This window comes from Channa argus, chromosome 23, assembly GCF_033026475.1.
Source record: "Channa argus isolate prfri chromosome 23, Channa argus male v1.0, whole genome shotgun sequence".
In the NCBI taxonomy this organism is placed as follows: Eukaryota; Metazoa; Chordata; class Actinopteri; order Anabantiformes; family Channidae; genus Channa; species Channa argus.
Window position 1 is genome coordinate 10,209,689 of NC_090219.1, and position 18,091 is coordinate 10,227,779.

The 18,091-nt window shown below is 41.9% G+C and overlaps 3 protein-coding genes across 3 annotated transcripts; 1 reads left to right on the forward strand and 2 right to left on the reverse strand.

Moving 5' to 3' along the window:
- The first annotated feature begins 2,793 nt into the window (after nt 1-2,793).
- Nucleotides 2,794-5,688, forward strand: LOC137108865 (high choriolytic enzyme 1-like). Its single transcript, XM_067493953.1, has 6 exons — nt 2,794-2,923; nt 3,182-3,272; nt 3,603-3,749; nt 4,398-4,515; nt 4,887-5,033; nt 5,583-5,688. Exons 1-6 carry the CDS (start codon nt 2,855-2,857, stop codon nt 5,686-5,688), a joined length of 678 nt encoding a protein of 225 aa, XP_067350054.1. The 5' UTR covers nt 2,794-2,854.
- A 3,273-nt stretch (nt 5,689-8,961) lies between these two features.
- Nucleotides 8,962-11,701, reverse strand: LOC137108866 (low choriolytic enzyme-like). Its single transcript, XM_067493954.1, has 7 exons — nt 11,637-11,701; nt 11,288-11,378; nt 10,895-11,041; nt 10,329-10,446; nt 9,790-9,968; nt 9,582-9,663; nt 8,962-9,232 (listed from the first exon to the last, which is right to left on the reverse strand). Exons 1-7 carry the CDS (start codon nt 11,694-11,696, stop codon nt 9,103-9,105), a joined length of 807 nt encoding a protein of 268 aa, XP_067350055.1. The 5' UTR covers nt 11,697-11,701; the 3' UTR covers nt 8,962-9,102.
- Nucleotides 11,702-12,133: 432 nt separating this feature from the next.
- LOC137108819 (early endosome antigen 1-like) lies at nt 12,134-16,615 on the reverse strand. The gene has a single exon (XM_067493884.1). The coding sequence runs from the start codon at nt 15,156-15,158 to the stop codon at nt 13,983-13,985; it is 1,176 nt and encodes a 391-aa protein (XP_067349985.1). The 5' UTR covers nt 15,159-16,615; the 3' UTR covers nt 12,134-13,982.
- Between the last annotated feature and the right edge of the window lie 1,476 nt (nt 16,616-18,091).

Consider the following 18,091-nt stretch of genomic DNA (forward strand, 5'->3'; position numbering starts at 1 on the left):
ATCATTTCTGAAGTGGCTGATTGTTCCCTAAACCTGGTCTAAACCTTTAGGGACCTGTCTCTTCAGGCTGTAGCCCTCAGACTGTGGAAAACCCTGCTCCTGTCCCTGCGTGTGGCTGAACGTGTGGATTGTTTCAAAAAGCAGCTTAAGACACTTTTGTTCAGACAGGCTTTTAGATGACTGAGCTTTTAGGTTTAAACTATTTTATTCTGTTTCTGTGTTATTTTATTCTATATCACTGCACCTTGTAAAGCACTTTGTGATTTTATCTGTGAAAAGTGCTACATGAATAAAACTTACTTAGTGGCCTTAGGTGTCTCCACAGGAAGCAAAGACAAGTGGATTTGGTTTCAATGTTTAACTTTCTGTAACCGGATTGTTGTCTGTGTCCCACCAACCGTAACTGTCGATCCGACTGTGGTTGCAGCTCAGGAGCTCGGTAATGTTACTGTAAGAGGACGAAAGGGGAAGCGGACCCACCAAGTCCAGTTTGTCCTCACAAGGACATTTTTTATAAGGTGTGTAGTGTGGTGGCAAAGATATGATCACGGACAAATCAATACAGTTCAAATAAGCATTTATTATCACAACTGATATCACACAGGAGGGGGGCAGTCACCTTTACTCTGCAGAGAAATGCAGATGTGAGGAGCCAGAACGACGCCTGAGCGACAGCAGCGTGTCCTCGAACTCTCTCCCAGCATCAACCGTCACAAGAATTTTCTCTGAACTCCTCGCGTCACACTGCATCTTGTTTTTCCCCTGTTCCTGCCAAATTCACCAGCTGTTTGCAGTCAATGCCGTCATGTGATCGTGGGACTGATAACTCAGTAAAGTTAATAGCTAACGAGATTTGAGTTGAGAGTTAGAGTTCGCTAACTTTAGCCGATGTTCAGTGACGTTAGCTGCAGGCAGTGAACAATGAGTAAACAGCATATAACATATAACAGCAAACAGAATAAATATATCCACAGCCATTGCTGTGAGGCTAATGTGAACCTTGTTCATGGACTGTTCAAGCTCATTGAAAATATTCATCAAATATTAGCCTCCCTTTGTAAAATCATCAAGAGCTAAAATGCCCATAAGAAGCAGGTGAAAGAACTGTGGTTAAACTGGAGGACGTTTTCATGTTTCTGTCTTTTAGGTCAATACAAAGAGATGAACTTGGGGGAAGTTCAATGATTAGTGAACTGGTCCAACATGATCCCAACGTCACAACAGGAGCAGGAACGAGGTGAAACTGACACCTCTCAACCAAGTAAAAGCCTCAGCACACTTGGTTGGGTTCCAGCACCAAATGTGAGCATCCTCAGTCCCGTGTCTGTCTGCCAGACCTGGCTCCAGTTTAGGAGGCGTAGATTAAAACCATGTTGTCCATCAGTTAAATTTGTTACTGGAAACCTTTTATTATCACACTGGATCATAATAGATCGTCATTATTCAAAAAAGGGAAAAGACAAGAGCTGCTGAATACAACCGATTAATTCATTATGAAGTGAGGTGGCAGCGCTAATCATTGCTGCCTGCAATAAACAATGTTTTATGTTGTTTTAATAAGTGCATCTTCCTGTAGGTTTCATATTTTATGCCAAAGATTTTCCCAAGTGATTTTAATCAAGTGCAGAAACTCAAAGGTCATTAAAAAGTCACAGGTGATAAATATGGACTTTTTTTCATGTGTGAAGCAGTTTTCCATGTGTTATGTTCCTTCAGTGAGACCGGACATGAAGTTAGTTGATGCGACAAAAGAAGATGCAGAGGATGTGGTTAGATGGAGGAAGAACAGTTGCTGTGGGACCACTGAAAGGGAAGAAGATGTTCCTGTCCTACATTTAACCCTCCGGTGATGTTCAGGGTCAAATTGACCCGTTTTAAAGTTTAAGAATCTAAACAAAATACTTGTTGGTTTGTGTGAGAGTGTGTGTGAGTGTGAGACAGGGGTGTATTATGTCTCATAGTTGCAAAGAAACAAATAGTATTTGATATTTCTGACTCTTTAGCTTCTATTTTGTCGCCAGGTCAAATTGACCCAAACACTACCTTTGTAATATGAACATGTAGGGGGGTTACAAATATGTGAACTGAACCATTTTTATTTTATATGTTGATGATACTAAATAAGCCAAACAGGAGAAGTTTCAAAATGAAAAAATACTTTTAAGTATTTTTTTTAGATTGTTAACTTTAAAACGGGTTAATTTGACCCTGAAGAGAAGTGTCTCATTTTAATTTATCAGCATCACTCCATAAACAAAAAAAACCAAAATCTAAAATAAAAATTTTAAAAATCAATTACATATAAAACTACTGTAATTTATATGTAGGTCTTTTCATTGTACATTAAAAAAAAGTTTGAACATGATTAGTAAAGAACATCATTGAACTAAATGTTGATTGAAATGTTTAGTAATGTAGTTAATGATGACATATAAACAATGTTTTTTGGGACTTTTTGGTTTCTGACACTTTTGTATAATTAACGGTGACCCAGGTCAAATTGACCGGGGAACATCAAGGCTGTTCCTCAGAAACAAACATAACAGGATGGTTTAAAACAACAACAGCTTTTGGCTCGTCGCTTCCAGGAGACGTAAAGCAGAACGTGTTACACACATGGATTTGTTTTCATGACGGAAGACCTTCCTGCTACAACCCTCCCAGTTTTATCCGGGGTCAGGACCTGAACCAGGGTGGCTGGGTGGGTCCACCCTGCCAAAGGTCAGACTTGTCTCGTGTCAGCAGAACAAGCTTGGTATAAAACACCTTCACTCACCTCCAGGTCCTGCAGAAGAAACTGGGCTTGAACTGCATTGACCTGTTTTCTGTTTCAGCCTCAAAGTTGTTCTGTACCATGGCAGCGATGAAGTGCATCCTGGGTCTCCTGGCCCTGCTGGCAGTCTCAGCCTGGACCGAGGCCGGGGTAAGTCCCACAGCTGGGGTCGGCACTCAGGTCTTCATTCATCTACAGCAACATATTAACATATCTTCCTCATGACATGGATTTTACCAAAGTCATTTCAGAGTCATTCACATGCACTTAAACGTTTAAAGCATTGACTACTGCTTTTTAACATTTTCTGTATCTGCCTTATAAAACGTCTCCATCAGCTTAACGAGACATTTTCTCCTCCCTGGTTGTTGGACACCAACAGAAACTCTGTCACTTGTCTGTGTGCAGGTTGTGAAGAGACAAAGCGGAGACAATGCTGAAGAAGATGAGCCCGTGCTGAGCGTCTCAGAGCAGCTGGAGAGAGCCAACAGAAATCTGAGTGAGGAACATTTATTATGGTTATTATATTGAATTAGGGTTATTTCTTAAAATAAAGGCTAATGAACTTCATATATTAAGGCTTTAATACTGATTTTTTTTCTAACCTGAATGTAAAATCTTAGTCTTAACAAATCTCCCTGTTTTGTTATTGTAACAGTATGTTGTTTGAACCTGACATATTTTTGGTCAAAACTTCCCCTTAATTATGTAAAAAAAGTATGTATGTTTGGAAAATGACCATTTTCTTCAGCAACAATTTGCATCCAGGACCAGTGTTTCTGTCCCGATTGACTTGGTTTCCTCTGCTGTTTCCACATTGTCTCTGCAGACCCTATGGAAGAGGGCGTCCAGTTAAAAGGGGACATGGCTCTGTCCAACCACAGGAACGCCGACCCCTGTGTCCAAAATGGATGCAAGTGGCCTAAATCCTCTGATGGCAACGTTTACATCCCCTATGTCATTGCTAACAGCTACTGTAAGAACCTCCATCCATTCCCCTGTGGACTGTTTGGTTTATGTCAAACTTCACAGCTAATAATTCACTGTGAGACATATTCTGTCAGAAAGTACTGAGACACACTAATGTAACATCAATCAGGCTTTTATCATCAGCGTGTTTTAACAGTATTGTCTTCATTGGGAAAAATGTAGTTCCAGTAATTGTTTTTTTTTAATCTTTTATTAATAATGTATGACCAACTGAATTCTTCTTGAAGTAAGAGAGAATTAAAGCATATTTACATTTTACATGTTTAGGAAAAACAACCAGAGAGAAAAGAAAAAACAAAGAGTAGAAAGAAGCCAGAACTCTGAAGCTTTGCACTTTATAATGAGTTAATAAAGTTGAATTCACCACATTCAGACAGATACCTCATGGATTTTGTCGTTTTTCTCTTTTCTGACTTTCTAAACAGGCTTCTTCTTAAAGGCTTCACTGATTTAAAACGTGCTTCTTTTGGTTCTAGTTTGGGTGGTTCATGTAAATAAATGCAGTTGGAGGAACCTTCAGTTCAGATCATGTCATCTTGTTGCCCTTTAAAGCATCTCATTTTATTTTTGAATAATGTTGCTCATGGTTTGATTTTACATTTGGTGTTTTTCTTCTGTGTGTTTCCATCTTCAGCCTCTGAGCAGCTCGGTGTCATCACAAGTGCCATGAACTCCATCTCCACCGCCACCTGCATTCGCTTCATCCCCCGCACCACTGAGACAGCCTACATCGACATACAGTCTCTGGATGGGTATGTAACACAGACAAGATCTGGGAGCTAGATTTCATCACCACTCAGGAGCTAGAACTAAATGAAGTTCCAGGAAGTAGTTGGTGGAGGGTTTGTGGGGCTGTAACACCAACCCAAAGAGTTGTTTCGTCTTAATTATTAGCACAACAAGCACAATATAAAACACACACTCACTCACCTCAGTGTAAAGAGCAACTAACCACAGAGTTGGAAACCACAGTGGAAAAGCAAACCAGAAGTGAGCAGCTTTACTCTGCAAGTTCAGGGTACAGAAAGCTCCAGGTTAGGGCTCAGTTCCTGCAGTGGAAGGATGCTGTAGAACAAAGCCTTGTCAGTCTGATGAGGGACGTCCTGTGTTCTCCAACATACAGCTGCTACTCTTTCGTGGGTCGCCAGGGCAACTCTCAGACCCTGTCTCTGAACACAACTGGCTGCATTTACTTTGGAACAGTCCAACACGAGTTGCTCCAGGTCCTGGGCTTCAACCACGAGCATCGCCGCTCCGACAGGGACCATCTGTAGAGCATCCTCCCTGGTAGGTTACAGCCTGTTGCATCATGATAAATGTTTATTCTCCACATTCACATTTTGGCTGCACCACAAATAAGAAACTTTCCAATTATGAACATTTTCTCAGTGTCGGCTGCTCGTTTTACAGATCCAGCCTTTATATCCCAAATCTATCACCAGGCTGTAAAATCTGATGCCTTGTTAAAGATCCTTGTTTGACATGATCCCTAAATGGAGCAGAATCAAATTTCTAAAAGAAAGAGTTAAAGTTGCATAATGAGTAATGAACTTCCTTATTATTAACACTTTGAACATTGTGATTCAAATAATGTTGTGGTTCTTCTTCTTCTGCAGGTGAGGAATACAACTTTGCTAATATCAACACTCTGAATCAGGGAATTCATGCCTACAAGGGTCTAATGCAGCTTGGCAAGTCAGTATAAAATCCATCAGCTCCGTGAGATGGTGTTTTTAGCAGCCCTGTATTCTACGTACAATCACCACATGATCATCATGATTCAGAACACTCACTGACTCTGGCTGTCTCCTCCCTGCAGCTCGCCTTTCTCCAAGAACATCAACCCTAACCACGTTTTTGGTGGAGCCAAGCAGATGAGCCAGGACGGCTTCAACCGCATCAACCTGCTGTACTGCTCAAACTAGTCAGGCTGAATGTTCTTTAACCTTTCAGACCTTGTGTGTTAAAAATTGTGTAAGCATATTCGGATTAATTCAAACTCTGCAGATAATCGTTTATTATGTTAAATATGACATATATGACATAAAATCTTTACATAATAAAGATCATCTCATCACTTGAAAGCAAAGTTCCCCTGATTTATACATAGTAATATATTATCTAAACACATATATAACCCTACAATTCATCGCCCAGTACCACTCTACCTTTCATCCCTAAAGTGGCTGACAGTCCTGTAAATGTACCTGCTCGTCACCTGACACCTCAACTGACCCTGATTCTAGAAAACAATCAGACACATCTCAAACAAATGTATCAGCCATCAGAACTGAACTCGGCAATTATTCTGCACATAACAGTCAAACTGCTTTTAATGTTGGGGGACACAGGTCCAGTTTAACAGCTGCATAAACACATTAGTCATTGTTATTAATATCTAACACGGACAAAATATGGAGCTCATATTGTTTTATGACGAGGCTTTGAGAAATCTCCGTTGATCTGTGGTAGGACACAGGTGAATCTCCAGGCTTTGTGCAGTGGACTCGCTGTCTCGGCCAGATGTCTCCACCTGGAGATTTATTCAGCATCTGAGAGGAAACAAAAATAAAGTAAATCATAGTTTGCAGATACTTTAAAGACATCTGGGACAGGTCCAAATAGACTGCGTCTGATCATGTGTGAGTGTTAAAAAGTGACATTTTTTCTTGCTGCACATTCATGAGAATTTGCACAGTGATTTGCTCATTAGCATAAGCAACAGCCCTAAAATGACCACGTAAGGCTGCAGAAAACCTTAACTCCCCATAATGTGGAACAAGAAAGAAACAAACTGTGATGCTGTGGATCCTCTGCTGTCAGGAACGAGCAAACGAAAAGAAACCTTCAGCAGAGCAGTTAGAAGTGAGGAGCCAAAACGCTGAAAACTGTAAATAGTACATCTGTGAGTGATGGATGGATTATGACATCACAAGCTCCGTAATTCTGGTAATTTTATTTTAATTTAATAATTTGGTTTAGTCTAATTCAGGATGTTTTTGGAATGGTTTGGACATAGTTTCATGTTGTTGACCATTTTCTAATTCTTCTGCATCATTTGCAAAACAGTTAAGGTTGTTGTGCATAACTTTTGGAAGCTCTGTTGGTTCTTGGTCGCCTCCCTGTCCGGGGCCTTTTCCTATTCAGTTACTCATTTAGTCTGGAAAGGGAGCTGATGGTTCCAAAGTTGTTTCATTTCACATTAAAAGAGGCCACTGTGCTGCACAGAGCTTTAGAAATGGTTTCAGAGTTTACCTGATCTATGCCTCCTCACTAAATGCTATTGTTGAAGTCAACAGAAAGTCTTCAGTTCCATTCAATTCAACTTTATGTTTATAGCACCAGTCCACAACAAAGTCATCTCAAGGCCCTTTACAGAAGGTCAGTCACTAGACAGATATGTAATGAGTCTTCATGTGCTGCTTCACTAATTGACTTTATTTCTCAAATTACATTATGCTTTTATCAACCATGAATTATCAATAGTTTCAACTAGAAGTTCAGTTAACACGATTCAATCTTTGGATAACAAACCTGGATGAATCTTCACCAAAATATTCTTAATATTGTCGGCTGACTGTTTTACAGATACAGACTTTAAATATCAAACCAATCATCCGTCTGTAAAATACGAGGAACAAACATTTAGTAGCACTGAAAGAGGCCATGCTGCACAATGAGGACTTATCCTACTTATTTGTGACACTCATTTGATGAGATCAACACTGTGAACCAGGGAACTTTTTATGACCACAGCAGGTCAATAGAAAATCCATCAGCTCCTTTTTGTGGTAATGAAAGTTTAAATATTGATATTTTGAATTCAGGACAAAATAATGTGATGTAGCGTTTTTAGCAGCTCTGTAGTTTGTGTATGATCATCACAATTCAGAATAACCACTGACTCTGGCTGTGTCCTCCCCGCTTTGATTTCCTCCTGTCTCCTTTGTCTCTCGTCTGTGTCTCTGAATCAGCTTCACTCGGTTCACCTGTTGCCTCCCTTCATATATGCCCCATTCACCTGCTCCATTTGTTCCTCCTCTCGAGGTTTGCTGTGTTCACCTTGGACAGTACTTGGCTTTTTGTATCCTACCTGGCAGCTGGTTCAGGAGGTCTGATGGATTCTGCTGCCATTTTAGTTGTTACTTTGTTTGTTTTCTACTTTACTATTTCAAATTTTTACTTCCAGTTTGGTGGCACTTTGTCATTTGTGGTGTTTCCAGCTGTCTCTGGTTTCCTGCTGACATTCATCCCGCTCACTCTGGCTCTGCCGTAGACGAGGAATCATTCTATTATCCTTAGAAATATTCTGCCTTTACTGCCACCGACCCCGTCTCTAGATGGCCCTGTTTCTCCTCCCCATTGGCTCCACCTGTTACACTTATCCTTAATAAACCTGTTGCTGCCCTCCTGCTCCGTTTGTCCTGCTCCTTACTGGATCCTATAAATCCCCTTCCTGATATCACTTTCTGATAAATGTTTCTTGCAGAAAGTGATCTCTGCCTGTTTAATGCAAAGGTTCTAGCAAAACCTTCTTTCCCTGTTTAGGGACACTACTAACATTAATAGTTTGTGCTCACACCCAGTCAATTACACTGTGCATGGAGACGTAAACCAAGTGAAAGCTTAAGAAGAATCATTTAAATATTATTTCTGTGAAAAGGAGCTGGGACAAACCTGATGGCCCCCACCAGCCATTGATCAGAAGCACCTCTCTCATTGACTTCTGTGGTCATGAAGTCTTTTGTGCCTCAAGGACATTACAGATCCCCTTCTGGACCCCCTGCATCTCACAGCTGAAGGGGCCTGACTCAATGTACAGGTGGATTCAGGACTTCCAGACAGACGGCAGTTCGTGAGGCTGAGGAAGCAAGTCTGACTCAATGACCATTAGCACTGGATCCCCCCAAGGCTGTGTCCTTTCTCCTGTTATTCTCCCTGTGTACCAACAGCTGCACATCTGGTCACTAGTCTGTCAAACTGATCCTGATGTTTGCAGATGACACTACGTGTGGGTGTCTGTCTACAGGTGACACCGTCTGGTGTCATTGTGCAGCATGAACAACCTGGAGCTCAACGCTCTCAAAACAGTGGAGATTAACTTTATCTTCATTGGATTCAGCTGCGAGAAAAAACCTCCTCTTACTTTAACAGGTTAGAAAAGAGACGACAAACCAACATTTCTATTACCTGTTTATTAGTTGATGAACAAGAGGTGACAGAGTCAGAAATTATATCAGATTAGATTGATTTAAATTCTACTCTCAGTCTTACTCTGCTCAGAAATGGACTTATGTTTCTGAATTAAAATGGTCCTAAATTCCTCAAATAGCAGTAAATTATGAGCAGTACAGCAGGTTGATGCGGTTGATGTCGTTCTGGCTCATCTGCTGGGCTGTGCCAAAAACAGCTTTGGGGTTGGGAACAGCCACCATGGTGGGGCTGACGTTGTCCTTGGAGAACGCCAGTCTGCAGGGAGGAGACAGAGTCAGTGCTTATTCTGTACTTTACTTTACCTCCTCCAACCAAGAAACTTCCTGAGCTTTTCTTCAAATTTATACTATTTGTGAGCTGCTTCTAAAGATTTGAGGCTTCATTAAGGACCAGGCTTTGAGTCAGAATGCAATAAACAGGGTAAAGAATTCATAACTGGAGATAAAGAATTTGCTGAGAATAGCAAACATGAAGAAAATCACCAGCTCTGTTTTAATGTCTAATGCAAACAAAATAATCTCTGACAGAGCCTGAAGATCACACAGACAATAAGCAGATAAGATGGAAGATTTAACACGTTGCTGGACTTCAGGGTGGTACTGACCTGCCGTAGTGCATGACAGAGCTGTAGTCATAAGGAGTTCCCTGGTTCAGGGTGTTGATCTTGTTAAAGTTGTATTCCATACCTGTTTGTGGACATTGATAAGACAAAGCTAAAGAAACTGCTCCTCAAACTGAACGTCCACATTTCCTCCCAGTTCTCAGTTGTTTCAAACATTAACAGTGTCTGTGCCCAGATCTCTGCATCCTACCAGAGATGACGTTCTGCAGCAGGACCTGGATGTGCTGGTCCCTGTCGGAGCGGCACTGCTCGTGGTTGAAGCCCAGGACGTGGATCAACTCGTGTTGGACTGTTCCCACGTAAATGCAGCCGTTCCTGTTCAGAGACACGGTCTGAGCGTTGCCCTGGCGACCCACGTAGGAGTAGCAGCTGCAGACATGTTGGAGAACACAGGAAGATCTTCTTTCAGGAAGACACAACAGAAGCTGCTCTCTGCGACTGCACAACCTGACACTTAACTTGATGCTTCCTACAACCTGAACTCACACAGCAAAGCTGCTTGATTTTATCTCAGTTGTGTGTGTGTGTGTGTGTTTCTTCTGCTAATGCTTGAGACAAATAACAACCCCCACAATATCCTGGAAATTGATTTAGTTCCACTTTCTGAAAGGCGCCGAAATTTCACAGTGGAAACAAAAGCAGAACCAAGGAGGACGCTTGAGTTACGAGTCGTCCTGCAGTGGAAAAGCCGTAGAATGACCTCCATAATGTGCCGTCACTGATACACACCCATTGTATGACTGTATGTTGACGTAGGCTGTCTCAGTGGTGCGGGGGATGAAGCGAATGCAGGTGGAGGTGGAGAAGGACTTGATGGCACTTGTGATGACACCGAGCTGCTGAGAGGCTGAAGATGGAAACACACAAAGGTAAAAAACACTGAGAGGAACATTTTTCTACATTTTCTTCTTAAATCCATATGATGATACTAAAATAAAGTGTTATGAACTCCTCACTGTGTCACTCCATCTAAAGCTCCACCATGAGGTCCCACTGAAGATCTCAATCTTCTAAAACAGCACTAATAGATAGTTTCATGTTCCTATTACTACTATCTGGGCAGTGTACAGTGTGTTTTAATAGGAGGCTTCATTTCTTGGACTATTTTCAGACTGTTTTTATGGTGTCAGTGGCTCATTAGTCTGAGGTTTGTTTGAAACAATATTGTAAAGAAATGGACAAAATGAAGCATGTTTGTGTCTCAGACATTTTCCAGAGCACAGTTGGCTGTAAAGACAGACACACTGTAAACAGTATCAGACACAGTCCACAGGGGAATGGATGGAGGTTCTTACAGTAGCTGTTAGCAATGACATAGGGGATGTAAACGTTGCCATCAGAGGATTTAGGCCACTTGCATCCATTCTGGACACAGGGGTCGGCGTTCCTGTGGTTGGACAGAGCGATGTCCCCTTTTAACTGGACGCCCTCTTCCATAGGGTCTGCAGAGACAATGTGGAAACAGCAGAGGAAACCAAGTCAATCGGGACAGAAACACTGGTCCTGGATGCAAATTATCAGTGAAGCTCACAGCAACTAAATGGTTTCCAGCAACTGCTGTCAAATCATCATCTTTTTGTTGTAACAGTAATGTTTAACCTTCAGCCTGTATGAATACACAGAATCTATGAAGACAATTCTGACTTCTTTTTAAATCGGAATCACTGTGATGCATGAACGTTCCTCACTCAGATTTCTGTTGGCTCTCTCCAGCTGCTCTGAGACGCTCAGCACGGGCTCATCTTCTTCAGCATTGTCTCCGCTTTGTCTCTTCACAACCTGCACACAGACAAGTGACAGAGTTTCTGTTGGTGTCCAACAACCAGGGAGGAGAAAATGTCTCGTTAAGCTGATGGAGACGTTTTATAAGGCAGATACTGAAAATGTCAAAAAGCAGTAGTCAATGCTTTAAACGTTTAAGTGCATGTGAATGACTCTGAAATGACTTTGGTAAAATCCATGTCATGAGGAAGATATGTTAATATGTTGCTGTAGATGAATGAAGACCTGAGTGCAGACCCCAGCTGTGGGACTTACCCCGGCCTCGGTCCAGGCTGAGACTGCCAGCAGGGCCAGGAGACCCAGGATGCACTTCATCGCTGCCATGGTACCGAACAACTTTGAGGCTGAAACAGAAAACAGGTCAGACTGAAACATGCAGCAGCATCAGTGCAGTGTCAGCAGCTTGTGCAGCAGACAGTAACATTCACTCACCTTTACCTCTGGACTTCAGGTAGGAAAGCAGCAAGTGTGATGCTCTGTGGAGGCACCGGTCGTCCTCTTTTATAGCAGAACATGCTGAGGATCACCTCTGTAATCCTGCAGCAAACTCTGATGTTTATTTCCTCATTCAGATCTTTGGGCTCGTCACTGACGTCCACCCTTAACACACACAGTATACGACCAAAGTAATCCATGTACACGAGGGAGGTGTTGAAGTATTGGTGTTAATACTGTGGAAACGCTGCCAAATCAGCCCCAGTCTGTCTGTTCTGTGCATTTGACCTGAATGATCCTCAGCTTAGTGAGAAAACAACAGTTCTCCTGTACAGGGTGGAGCAGGGCTGGGTCAGGAATCAGGTTCCTCCTCCTCCTCCTACTACTGCTACTAGTAGTTATCCCAGTCACTACTGTGTCACACTCCTGTTGTTTCTGCTCTGTAATCCTAACATTTTATATAAGAAACATTTCAGGAGATCAGACAATATAAAAAAAAACAACACTGTTAATTCACAGTTCAGTTTTTTTCTACACCTGTATTTGTGCCTCAGTTTGGCAAAAGAAATTACAAAACAATCTGTCCAACACTTTGGTCCTTTTCATCAACCTGCTGTCTTCACGGACAGTTTAGGACCAGATGAGCTGCTCCACCCTTGAGCTACTGGAAGCTTCTACTTCAGATGCACCAATTTTTGTTTCAAGAGGTAAATTGTAACAAATTAGTATATAACTATATGAACATCTCCCTTAATGTCCAAATAAAATGTTTTTATGAAAATATGATGAACTAACAAATACTGAAGTGTCCTTACAGGTTAACTACCTGTCAGCACATAAAGTGGCTAAAATCAGCTCCACCTGTACAAACATTGACCTTTGACCTTTAGTTTTTATTAATTGCTAAATAAAAACTTTAAGTAAAATGTGGAAAATCTGCTGAGCACGTTTACTTGAATAAAAGATTGAAAGTGCTATAAAGATGATTCTTTCCTGTTAGTTTACTAAAAACTGCTCGACGACGATGGGCCTGCTACTAGATTCAGTAATTGTTTCTGACTTGTTCTTGAGCAAGTTTCCATTTTCTCAGGTTCCAGTTAAATAGGGAGAATAATAATGTGGTGTGTCAATATATCCAAAGCTGTTTCTTCAAGTTTCCATCTAAAAGCTCTAATCAAGTTGCTCCCGTGGGTCAGGTGAGTGTCACAGATCTGATTCCTGGCTTCCTGTAATCTACTTTTCATTCACTAGATGTCCCTGTTGTCTTTTCTTTTCCACAGGAATCTGCAGCTCACCTGCAAACCTGAGCAGATAATGCTGCCACCCCCCTGCTCGCTGTCTCACCTGCAGCACCTTCACTAATTATGCACTGAATTACAGTCACTACAGAAAGTCTTCAGACCCCTTCATGTTTTTTTCAAATAATAAATGTTCTGCACTTATATTTCACTTTTTTACCTATTGACACTCAAAGCTCTTTACACTGCTTCTCATTCACCCTTTCACACACACTCTCACACTGATGGGGGAGCTGGTCAACACTCACTGAGAGTTGGGGTCCAGTGTCTTGCTCTAGGACACTTTGACATGTGACCTGAGGAGGAGCCAGGGGTCGAACCAGCAACTGTGGGATTGGTCGCTCAGAAGATGTAATTGTCCCCTGTCAGTTTACGCTGACACAGCTGTTCATTAGGGGTTTCTGTGTAAGCTTTGACTGGGCTAGGACAGTGAGAGTGGACTCACATTTAAACTTGTTTTGTTTCACATGAACTGAAGCTACTGTGCAGCTGGAAACACTGAGTTTTATAAATGGTTTTAAACCCTCTAACTGATCGATGCCTCCCCACTAAATGCTACTATGGAAGTAAAAAGAATGATCATCTGACATCATAGCTTGGTGTTTGTCTTTATGTGCAGTGGAATTTGTAGGAACCTAAATTATATCCCCTATAACATTATGACCACCTTTGCATTTAAGGCAATCCGAGACAGCAGCTCTGTCATAATTTCTACATTTAAAAAGGTTATAATTTCTCAGGTTTTATTTGAAACTGTCAGAAAGGTGGTAACTCTACGATGTGTTTAGGTGAAAAGTGGGTAGTGAAGTCGTACTGGAGTACATTATAAGAAGAGCTGGTTCTAATGTTTGGGCCACTTCATTTAAGATTACTGAAAGGGCGAAAACATTAGAACGGCCTCTTCGGCGTCACATTTGTCCTTTGCATGCCTCCGATGCCAGAACCCCGTCCTCTCCCTTTGGTTCTTCCTCTGGACTTCCTTCTCTTGTTTCTCTTTCAGTTTTATCTCCTTTTCTCTTTTACTCCTCTCTTTTTCTAGCGCTGCAGCCACAGTGTCCACCTCATTATGACGGTGGAATAAAAGGCCTTCTCTCTTCTTCAGCATCTTCATGCAGAGAGCCTCCAGTTCTGTGATATACTCCCCACGTTTCTTCTTGTCCTCTGCCAGTTCGGCCATTTCCTCCTGGAGGTTTTTCTCGTGGTCCACCAGGTTTTTGTTTTCCACCTCCAGTTTGTTTTTCACTTTCAGCAGGTCGGTCTTTTCCTTTTGGAGTTGAGCATTTTCCTGCTCGAGATTTGTCTTTTCCTCTTTCAGATGAGCGTTCTCCTTCTCCAGGTTTGTCTTTTCTTCAGCCAGTGTGTTCTTGTCTTTGTCCACTTTGTTCATTTCCTCAACCAACCTGTCATTGTCCTTTTGGAGTGTCTTCATCTCCTCTTCCATCTGATTCATTGTCTTTGCACAGGTCCACTCGTTCTCTAAGAGCTTCCTTCTCTCCTCCAGCAGACTGGTACAGGTCTTCTGCCAGTTTTCCTTGTTCTTGTTGTTCTCAGCGTCTTTGGTCTTCAGCTGCCTAGAGAGTTTCTGGTTTCTAGTTTCGCTCCGGTCCAACAGCTTGGCCAGCTCCTTTATCTTGGCTTGATATTCCTTCCAGATGTCCCAGTTATTCAGCCCTTCCATAAGCTGTCTACCAATGCTGTCAAGTCCTTCTTTGTACTCGCGCTCTCTCACTTTGCCCTTTTCCTCCTCGAGCTGGAGACGATGTTTGAGGTCGGAGACGTTTGTCTCGTGCAGCTTGATGGTCTCATTTAGCCTGTGACGTTCAGCACTGAACTCCCTGTCCTTGGCCTCCAGAGCCGCTTCCAGCCTGTGGGCATTGTCCTTCTCTCTCTTTACCTCATAACAAGCCGCTGTTTTTTCGCTCTTCAATTTTTCTATCTCCTGCACCAAGATGTTGACTTGATTTTGCAGGTCGTCTTCATGCTGCCAAGCGTTGAGACTCCACACCTCCTCCTCAGGAGGTGTTGGCACCTGTCTTCCAAACATGGCTGTGAAAACACGGGGTCCCACAGAGAAGTGAAGTAGTAGACTGTGGTCCCAAGATCGTCTTGGCTCAGAAATTCACTAGTTGTCTGTATAAAGCAGTTCTCCACTCTGAAACCCAAATATTGTGAACCCAGAGGGACGTATGAACGTGTGCGTGAGGTGAATTAAACTGAGCTGTAGAATGTTGATCACCATTGGTTTCATTCTAATGGCTATGATGTTCAAATAAGCCACGCCCACAAGACTGTGCTTTGATCACTTTTGTTCGAAAGGTCATATCCAGACGTGAACCGATTGAATCCAGAGAAGCTGGTTCCACAATAAAGCAGTATCTCACACAAAGACAAATATCTGTCCGCAAACACACATTATTTTACTGTGAGGTGAAAAGTAGCAGTACTGCACTAGGACAGTGATTCCTCTGGGCCTCACTCACAGTGAGTCTCTGATCAAATCTAAGTGCTGTTGATAACGTGAACATACACGTCTGGTCCAGATTCTTCCATGTGTGTCTGATAAATAAAGTTTCTGCAGGAATACAAAAGGTTTAATTCATGTACAGATTCAAGCAGTGAACCACTTGAAAATAACGTGTAATTACATCTTGTGTCCAGCTATTAAACTTGAAACATTTATTTTAATATTTGCTGAATCATAACTTTAGGAACAATTATTTGAAAGAAATATTCAATTAAAAACTTGTAAAACTCACTGGGTTTAAGAAGAGCTTTTAAAATACTGTGTTAAATTAGTACAAGAATGTAGTTTAACTTGACTTTGTATCTACAGGCAACAAAGTGGTTTTATTTGACTACTGCTTAAGAATAACTATATCTCTTAACTTCGGTTTATTATCTGGCAAATAAAGAGGATTAGAACGACAAATGTGTAGGTGATTACAAAGGGGCAGGGTTATAAATAGGCTTTGGCTTCAACATCATGTTTGGTATTTCCAAACTGATATCAAATATGTCAACCACTAAATTGGTTGTTATTATTCAAAACATGCAGCTCATATTCAGCAACTTTCCCACATTAAACCTTTAGGGAATTATTGATGAGTCACAGGCAAAATTATAACAAAATCTACATTTACCTCAGATACAAATTTACAACAGCTTCAAGTAGCTCAAATTCCAGCCGCTCATCTGGTTTTAAACTGTCATCGAAGAACAGTTCAAAGCAAACAAGGGTTAAACTATACTGTAAATTGTAAGATAATTAAAAATTAAAAACTAAGGTCAACAAAATGTACTGACGTTATCACCAGTTATATATTATATTTGTATTATCTGATCTCCTGAAATGTTTCTTATATAAAATGTTAGGATTACAGAGCAGAAACAACAGGAGTGTGACACAGTAGTAACTGGGATAACTACGAGTGGCAGCAGTAGCTGTTGTAATACGAGCAGTAGTAGTAGTAGTAGTAGTAGTGTTAAGAACCTGATTCCTGACCCAGCCCTGCTCCACCCTGTACAGGAGAACTGTTGTTTTCTCACTAAGCTGAGGATCATTCAGGTCAAATGCACAGGACAGACAGACTGGGGCTGATTTGGCAGCGTTTCCACAGTATTAACACCAATACTTCAACACCTCCCTCGTGTACATGGATTACTTTGGTCGTATACTGTGTGTGTTAAGGGTGGACGTCAGTGACGAGCCCAAAGATCTGAATGAGGAAATAAACATCAGAGTTTGCTGCAGGATTACAGAGGTGATCCTCAGCATGTTCTGCTATAAAAGAGGACGACCGGTGCCTCCACAGAGCATCACACTTGCTGCTTTCCTACCTGAAGTCCAGAGGTAAAGGTGAGTGAATGTTACTGTCTGCTGCACAAGCTGCTGACACTGCACTGATGCTGCTGCATGTTTCAGTCTGACCTGTTTTCTGTTTCAGCCTCAAAGTTGTTCGGTACCATGGCAGCGATGAAGTGCATCCTGGGTCTCCTGGCCCTGCTGGCAGTCTCAGCCTGGACCAAGGCCGGGGTAAGTCCCACAGCTGGGGTCTGCACTCAGGTCTTCATTCATCTACAGCAACATATTAACATATCTTCCTCATGACATGGATTTTACCAAAGTCATTTCAGAGTCATTCACATGCACTTAAACGTTTAAAGCATTGACTACTGCTTTTTGACATTTTCAGTATCTGCCTTATAAAACGTCTCCATCAGCTTAACGAGACATTTTCTCCTCCCTGGTTGTTGGACACCAACAGAAACTCTGTCACTTGTCTGTGTGCAGGTTGTGAAGAGACAAAGCGGAGACAATGCTGAAGAAGATGAGCCCGTGCTGAGCGTCTCAGAGCAGCTGGAGAGAGCCAACAGAAATCTGAGTGAGGAACATTCATGCATCACAGTGATTCCGATTTAAAAAGAAGTCAGAATTGTCTTCATAGATTCTGTGTATTCATACAGGCTGAAGGTTAAACATTACTCTTACGACAAAAAGATGATGATTTGACAGCAGTTGCTGGAAACCATTTAGTTGCTGTGAGCTTCACTGATAATTTGCATCCAGGACCAGTGTTTCTGTCCCGATTGACTTGGTTTCCTCTGCTGTTTCCACATTGTCTCTGCAGACCCTATGGAAGAGGGCGTCCAGTTAAAAGGGGACATCGCTCTGTCCAACCACAGGAACGCCGACCCCTGTGTCCAGAATGGATGCAAGTGGCCTAAATCCTCTGATGGCAACGTTTACATCCCCTATGTCATTGCTAACAGCTACTGTAAGAACCTCCATCCATTCCCCTGTGGACTGTGTCTGATACTGTTTACAGTGTGTCTGTCTTTACAGCCAACTGTGCTCTGGAAAATGTCTGAGACACAAACATGCTTCATTTTGTCCATTTCTTTACAATATTGTTTCAAACAAACCTCAGACTAATGAGCCACTGACACCATAAAAACAGTCTGAAAATAGTCCAAGAA